General features: G+C 35.6%; 3 protein-coding genes across 3 annotated transcripts in view; 2 read left to right on the top strand and 1 right to left on the bottom strand.

Annotated features, from left to right (window-relative positions):
- Nucleotides 1-530: 530 nt before the first annotated feature.
- Nucleotides 531-1868, top strand: Pym (partner of Y14 and mago). The gene is made up of 3 exons (XM_018460090.1): nt 531-848; nt 1154-1247; nt 1331-1868. The coding sequence occupies exons 1-3, from the start codon at nt 818-820 to the stop codon at nt 1848-1850; spliced, it is 645 nt and encodes a 214-aa protein (XP_018315592.1). The 5' UTR covers nt 531-817; the 3' UTR covers nt 1851-1868.
- A 1010-nt stretch (nt 1869-2878) lies between these two features.
- Nfs1 (Nfs1 cysteine desulfurase) overlaps nt 2879-6613 on the top strand; it is a 4223-nt gene continuing 488 nt past the window's right edge. Inside the window, exons 1-10 of the mRNA XM_018460089.1 lie at nt 2879-2981; nt 3040-3119; nt 3328-3444; nt 3523-3660; nt 3729-3934; nt 4031-4152; nt 4404-4561; nt 4638-4909; nt 5204-5293; nt 5561-5666. Coding sequence (XP_018315591.1) covers nt 2879-2981; nt 3040-3119; nt 3328-3444; nt 3523-3660; nt 3729-3934; nt 4031-4152; nt 4404-4561; nt 4638-4909; nt 5204-5293; nt 5561-5624 — 1350 coding nt within the window. The 3' untranslated portion in view covers nt 5625-5666. The remainder of the gene's footprint in view (nt 2982-3039; nt 3120-3327; nt 3445-3522; nt 3661-3728; nt 3935-4030; nt 4153-4403; nt 4562-4637; nt 4910-5203; nt 5294-5560; nt 5667-6613) is intronic.
- The window catches only part of RabX6 (RAS oncogene family member RabX6), a 2050-nt gene continuing 1066 nt past the window's right edge, over nt 5630-6613 (bottom strand). Inside the window, exons 3-4 of the mRNA XM_018460041.1 lie at nt 6460-6613; nt 5630-6224 (exon numbers count right to left, since the gene is read on the bottom strand). Of these exons, the coding sequence (XP_018315543.1) occupies nt 6026-6224; nt 6460-6613 (353 nt within the window). The 3' untranslated portion in view covers nt 5630-6025. The remainder of the gene's footprint in view (nt 6225-6459) is intronic.

Here is a 6613-nt window from a genome sequence, read left to right as displayed (position 1 = left end):
ATTAATATTTCGAGAATATCATGTAATATTATATAATTTTAGTAAAATATTATTAAAATGTTACATTTAATATTCTAAGAATATGCCTAAAATATTACTTCATATTAAATAATATTATGCGCTTATAGGAATGTTGTTTGGGAACAATTTTGCAATCGTTTTATGATTGTGTTATGCACAGTTATCTTATTAAGCTGACATTGCATGTTACATGTATGTTATATGTAACATTGTGTTCACTGGGACTCTTCTAGATCTAAAAGTGTAATCTAATCAGCTTGAAGAAAACTTTCAACAGTTGCAAATGTTGCTGAATGCAACCAATAGGCGCATTCAGTGGACTCAACAGTTGAATGAGCGTTCGCTGTTATTGGTGTATTCTTTTAGATCATCCAATCAGAATTTTAGATCTAGAAGAATACATTAATAGCAGCAAGCCCTCACTCAACTGTTTTCTGTGGAGAAGTTAGCAACGCACGGAGTATCGGTAAATCAGGATAAAATTCGACTTCGGAACTTGTCGATCTTGGACTCGGAATGGGATTACGGGCGACATCTGCCAGGATACCTGGTGAGATCATGACCAAAATTCGCATGCCACCGGAGCGGATAGCGGAAAAGACTCTCGAGGGCTCTGCTCTCTGCTCCACTTCTGACTCCGTAATCCATACATGGTACAACTGAATACAACTCAGTTGACTCAGTACAACTCCGTTACGATACGATACGGAAAAACGCAGGATGGCACGCGGATAGTCGAGGACTTTTTACATTTATTTATATTTTTCACGGACGCGCGCTCTCACGAGCAATTGCGATGGCGTCGACTTACATCAAAGACGAGACGGGTAAGGACCAGATACTCGCTATGTCGCGAAGTGTACCTATGAGGTATGCACCGGCTCTAACCTCGATCGTGTAAACAAATGTAAAACTATAAGTTTTGCATAATAATAGATCATTTCTTTTCTCACGTGCTGTAATTAGACGATTAAATTTTCATGTGTCTCATCGTGGCGTGTCCCCAAGCTGATTGTCTTATTAAAATTCTTGTACTTGCGTTAACTATAGATATTTTTTAATTTAATAAAATTTTGCGAAGATATAGTCAAGATTGAATAGTTATGATTGAAATGTGTGATTATTATTTCAGGTACGTTTATCCCAGCAAGCCAACGACCCGATGGTACATGGCGTAAGCAACGACGTGTGAAAGATGGATATATTCCTCAGGAAGAAGTTCCTTTGTAAGTAATCGTATGTTCTTTAATATCTTAACATTATTTGCCAACTTTGTTTTATTTCTATTGTTCTGTTATTCCCTTTGCAGATATGAAAGTAAAGGAAAGCAATTGATAAAGAAGCCTTTATATCCTGTGGGTGCCAGTCCAGAATTTATAGCGGAACATAAAGCCAAGTTAGAAGCTCTAGCGGCGAAAAACAAAGTAATACCTGGTACGCAAGCGAAAACTCAAGAAGGATCCAAGAAGAAGAAAAAGAAAAATAAATCTAAAGCTGTAGAACCTGTTGCCGAAGGATTGTCCAAAATCATGATCTCAGAGCCTGAATTTCATAAAGAAGTTCCAACTCGTACTGATAAGTCACTGTCTACTACAAAACAAACCACAACAAACAATGTAACTAAAGACAATTCAAGCACAGCGCAGAAAACGACAATTGATCCACAAAAAAGATTAAAAAATCTTCGTAAGAAAATTAGAGAAATAGAAGTATTAGAGGATAAAATAAAAACTGGTGCGCTGAAAAATCCTGATAAGGAGATACTTGACAAAGTTGGACGGAAAATAGAGATCTCGAAAGAAATAAAAAGATTAGAAGCTGCTTTATAGATCATATCAAATTAAAATTCACACAAATTTGTCAATGCCATTGAAAAATGATGCAGTTGTAAAACTTGATTGATAACAATCCTATTCCATATAGCAAGAGAAATCTTTGTTTCTTTCGACAGTTACATTGCAGTTTTAATATTACATCTTAATTATTTTTTACTTACAATGTGTAGATTGATAATATTGATATATTTATATAGCAATAACATTGATTCTGATATTTGATGAAAAACTTATACATACATCTATGTATACATATATGTATATAAAAGAACTTACGTGAAAGTTTTAATGAAAACGAACGGAGTTTTCGTAACGTGATTTATGCTCTGAATGTCATAATTCATACCAGTTAAAGAGATAAAATAAAAACAATTTTAGATGGATTTATATTAGCGGTCAGAATGATCTAAGAAATATATGTAGACATCTGTGAAAGTGTTTTAATGAGAATTATTATGCATTTGTGTGATAAGACAAACTATATCAATTTATAATATTTATAGCAAATAAATCCTAAATTATATAAAAAATTGTCGCGCTTTTGTGAAGAAAATAAATGATCTCAAAATTATTATCACATAAGTTTTTATTAATAGTAATTTTATTATGTAATAAAGTATTATAATTCTAAATCGTCTTAGATAATTAGCGCCTACATGTTCCAATATTCTCTCTACAGGAGCTATAATAGGAGCATATTGGAGCATGCAACGCGACAAACCTGATTACAATTTATACAATGTTACCAATCCGTAGAAAATGAAATTTCATTGTGGTGCTTAGAGTTTTGTTGCAACCAATATTATCCCCACTTTTTTTATGTAAATTGTCATGTAACCCTCCCGGCAGCCAATCAGAGTGCACAAAAACGTTCGTATAGTTGCGACTCGTTTCGCTGTTTCGCTGCTGTTATTGGGACACGACAATTAACTGATACTGTGCTGTTGTTGCGAGGTTAGAACATGCGAGTTCTGGAAATACGTAGATCACCTTCATGAGAACAGTTGTAGGCGACAATTAAGATGTTTCGATCGACAAGGAGTTTGATCATCGCGCTGCAACGTGCGAAGGATTGCCGTTTGCATACGTGCGGTCAACGGTTATCAGAGGTTGCCGAATATGAATGTGAGTAATGTTGACGAGAGGTTTATGATTTTTAATAATAATCGCTTTTTAAATGTAGCTCCTATCACGGACGATTATAAAAAGGGTCCGATGGAGGGTAGAGCCCTTTACTTGGACGCTCAAGCCACTACTCCATTGGTAAGTTTGAGACATGATGTCATATGATGCAACCTATAGGTTTGTGTTTTTATTGCATGTATACTGCACTTAAGTTTTTCTTCTCATTTTCATCAAGTTTCAAATATATATTTATTTTACTTTAAATACAAAAAGTACATTATATTCAATTATAAAAAACAAATCTCATGTACACATGCAAATAATGTACGAAATGATGAATTGCTAGGATCCCCGAGTATTAGATAAGATGATGCCGTATCTGACAGTATACCATGGTAATCCACATTCCAGAACTCACATGTATGGTTGGGAATCAGAAGCAGCAGTTGAGCATGCTCGTCAGGTTGATATTTTAAATTTACAGATTCTTACATATTATATGGCTGTCCAATCTAAAAGATTACTTGTCTGCTTTTAATAGCAAGTCGCAAATCTAATAGGAGCGGACAAAAAGGAAGTGATATTTACATCCGGAGCAACAGAATGCAATAATATTGCTGTAAAAGGCGTAGCAAGGTTCTACAAATCCAAGAAAACTCATATTGTGACAACCCAGACAGTGAGAAATTTTTATGAGTCTTAATTTTTTTTTCTTAAGTGAATCTACAATTAGCTGCTTTTATCTAGGAACACAAGTGCGTATTGGATTCATGTAGAGCCCTGGAAGGTGAAGGATTTGATGTAACATACATTTCTGTAAAATCAAACGGTCTTATTGACCTCAACGAATTGGAAGCAGCCATTAAGCCATCCACATCACTAGTTTCTATAATGATGGTAAATAACGAGATTGGCGTTAAACAGCCTATTGAAGAAATTGGTACCATTTGTAGGTGAGCATCAAGATTTTAGTACCATATATATCCCGTTTTATATACATATATATATAATTATTTTTTAATTCTATTTACTTTTTACTTATTATACAGGAAGAAAAAGGTCTTTTTTCACACAGATGCTGCGCAAGCCATAGGCAAAGTGCCAGTTGATGTTAACACTATGAATATTGATTTGATGTCTATCAGTGGTCATAAGTTGTATGGTCCAAAAGGTAATTTTGTATAATTATAATTTACTATTACACAAAAAATAATATCCTTATTTCTTTTGTATATATTAGTTTAGATAGTAGACATCATAAATAATTATAAAAAAATCAACATGTTTTTAGAAGTTGTATATTAGAAATTATATGATCTCTTGTCTAATACAATTTTCATTTCAATAAGTTATAAAAATTATTCTACATTCATAAAAAAGCTCGCTGCATCTACAGTCTTTATTTATCTATTCTACATTTAGGTATTGGAGCCCTGTACGTTAGAAGAAGGCCGCGAGTGCGCGTAGAACCATTGCAAAGCGGTGGTGGGCAAGAAAGAGGGATGAGAAGCGGTACTGTGCCGGCACCCTTGGCTGTAGGGTTGGGTGCTGCTTGTGAGTTAGCGCAGACAGAAATGGACGTAAGTGAAAAAAGTTCTGCTTCATATTAATTGATGCATTTGAGTTATTAAAATCTACACTGTATATTTTTTTCAGTACGATCACAGATACATCAACACGCTGTCGAATCACCTGATCGAAAAGATAACGTCAAATTTGTCGCAAGTCGTGCGAAACGGAGATCCCATAGCCTGGTATCCTGGCTGCGTGAATCTATCGTTCGCGTGCGTAGAGGGTGAATCATTATTGATGGCTTTGAAGGACGTGGCATTGAGCAGCGGTTCGGCTTGTACCAGCGCGAGCTTGGAACCCAGCTACGTGCTCAGAGCAATCGGTGCTTCAGAAGATCTGGCACATTCCAGTATCAGGTATATACTTTGGGATAAAGGAACTTTGCTGATCATTAGTCTACGGTTGTGTTCCAGTATACACTACCAATATCAAAAATCTGTAATACGTGACGTGAACATAGGTTTTCAATATTAACAGTGTATTGGAATACGGCCATTATGAAGCGTTGAAAATACCATTCGAATGCTTCTATGTGTCGTTTTATATTTGTTCACCAAATGTTAAATTCGGTGAGCTATTCGAGTGTTGTTTCCGAATGTGTCTTAGCAATTTCATATTTTATCGATGTAACTTGCGACTTGTTTAACTAGATTCGGCATCGGGCGATTTACAACGTTCGAGGAAGTCGATTACACGGCGGATAATACGATACAGCATGTAAAGCGACTTCGGGAGATGAGGTAATACATTCATCAATTATCAAACGTTTATTTCGAGAGTATGAGATGTGGTGAAGGAACTATGTTAGATTTACGTACACGTTATATTTTGGCGTTATACCTTTACAATTTGAAACGGTTGAAATCTCGTTTCGCGGAGGGAACGACTTTATCGTTGGACGTTTTATGAGATCGTGATTATTATTTCTCTCTATTTCTCTAACGTCTGATATGCATCTATTAACCGTGAAAACGTACCAAAATTTTAATATTTTTATTTTTTTGTAGCCCACTGTGGGAGATGGTGGAAGATGGTATCGATTTGAAGACTATCAAATGGACTCAGCACTAGTGCCTGGTTATCGTGTAACCTTTACAAACTTAAATAGATATAGTATGTATATTTATCAAGTGTATAATATAATACCGATCGTGTAAATCATATTAATAGATCAAGCCTAATCGATTAAGATATAATTTCGCAACCTGTAATAAATTTTCAATCGAGAAAGTTGTTTTGCCGTCGCGTTATCCTAGATCTGATCCGATCGTGGCGCGCAACTTGTGTACATGTTACGTATATCACGTTCATGGTTTCTCCCTTGCTCTGCGAGACGCAACTTTCCCTCATAGGAAAGTCACGTGTGATAAGTGCTCAATATAAAAGATTTCATTCGGTTTTCCCTTATGTTTCCCTTAAGCTTTAGAGATTCTCAGAGAGTGTATGTCGTGTCAACGAATGTCAATTACAAATTAGCACAAACACGATGGGTCGGTTGCTTCGTCGACATATGAAATCTTAAATCGATCCTTGTCCATCTCGTGAAGTTCCATTCGCGATCGATTCGCCTCGACCAGATGTTGCGCTATATCCTCAAACATCTCGTTTACGCCTTCGCCAGTTTTGCACGATGTTTTGTATATCCCCGAAATCAAGTTATGGCATTGTTCGCTAGAAGATTTAATTTTTTTTTTAATTATATAAAAGAAGCATACTCTCTAAAACTTTTACAGTGGTAGGAATCTCATTCTAAAAAGTAAACATTTAGCCAGTTTTAAAAAAGAATAGCGCAGTTTTTTCAATCTTTAAGAGTGAGATTTTACTCTTCAAAGTGAGATTTACTCTAAAAGTTTTGGAGAATACACACACACACACACACAAGGAAGCTATTAAAAATTATGAGTACCAGAATTGTTCCATCTCTGCGTCTGTGACTTGTGGCGCGACGCTTTCCAAGTCACTTTTGTTTCCACAAAGGAATATCTTCGCGTTCTCCGCGTATGTAACTATGTCGAGCAAATGTTGGGACAACAAATGAAACGATGTTGAGTTATCCAGGG

This window comes from Mycetomoellerius zeteki, unplaced genomic scaffold (genome assembly GCF_001594055.1).
Source record: "Mycetomoellerius zeteki isolate Tzet28-1 unplaced genomic scaffold, Tzet1.0 scaffold91, whole genome shotgun sequence".
In the NCBI taxonomy this organism is placed as follows: Eukaryota; Metazoa; Arthropoda; class Insecta; order Hymenoptera; family Formicidae; genus Mycetomoellerius; species Mycetomoellerius zeteki.
The sequence above is the reverse complement of the archived record's forward strand: the minus strand, read 5'-3'. Positions and strand labels throughout refer to the sequence as shown.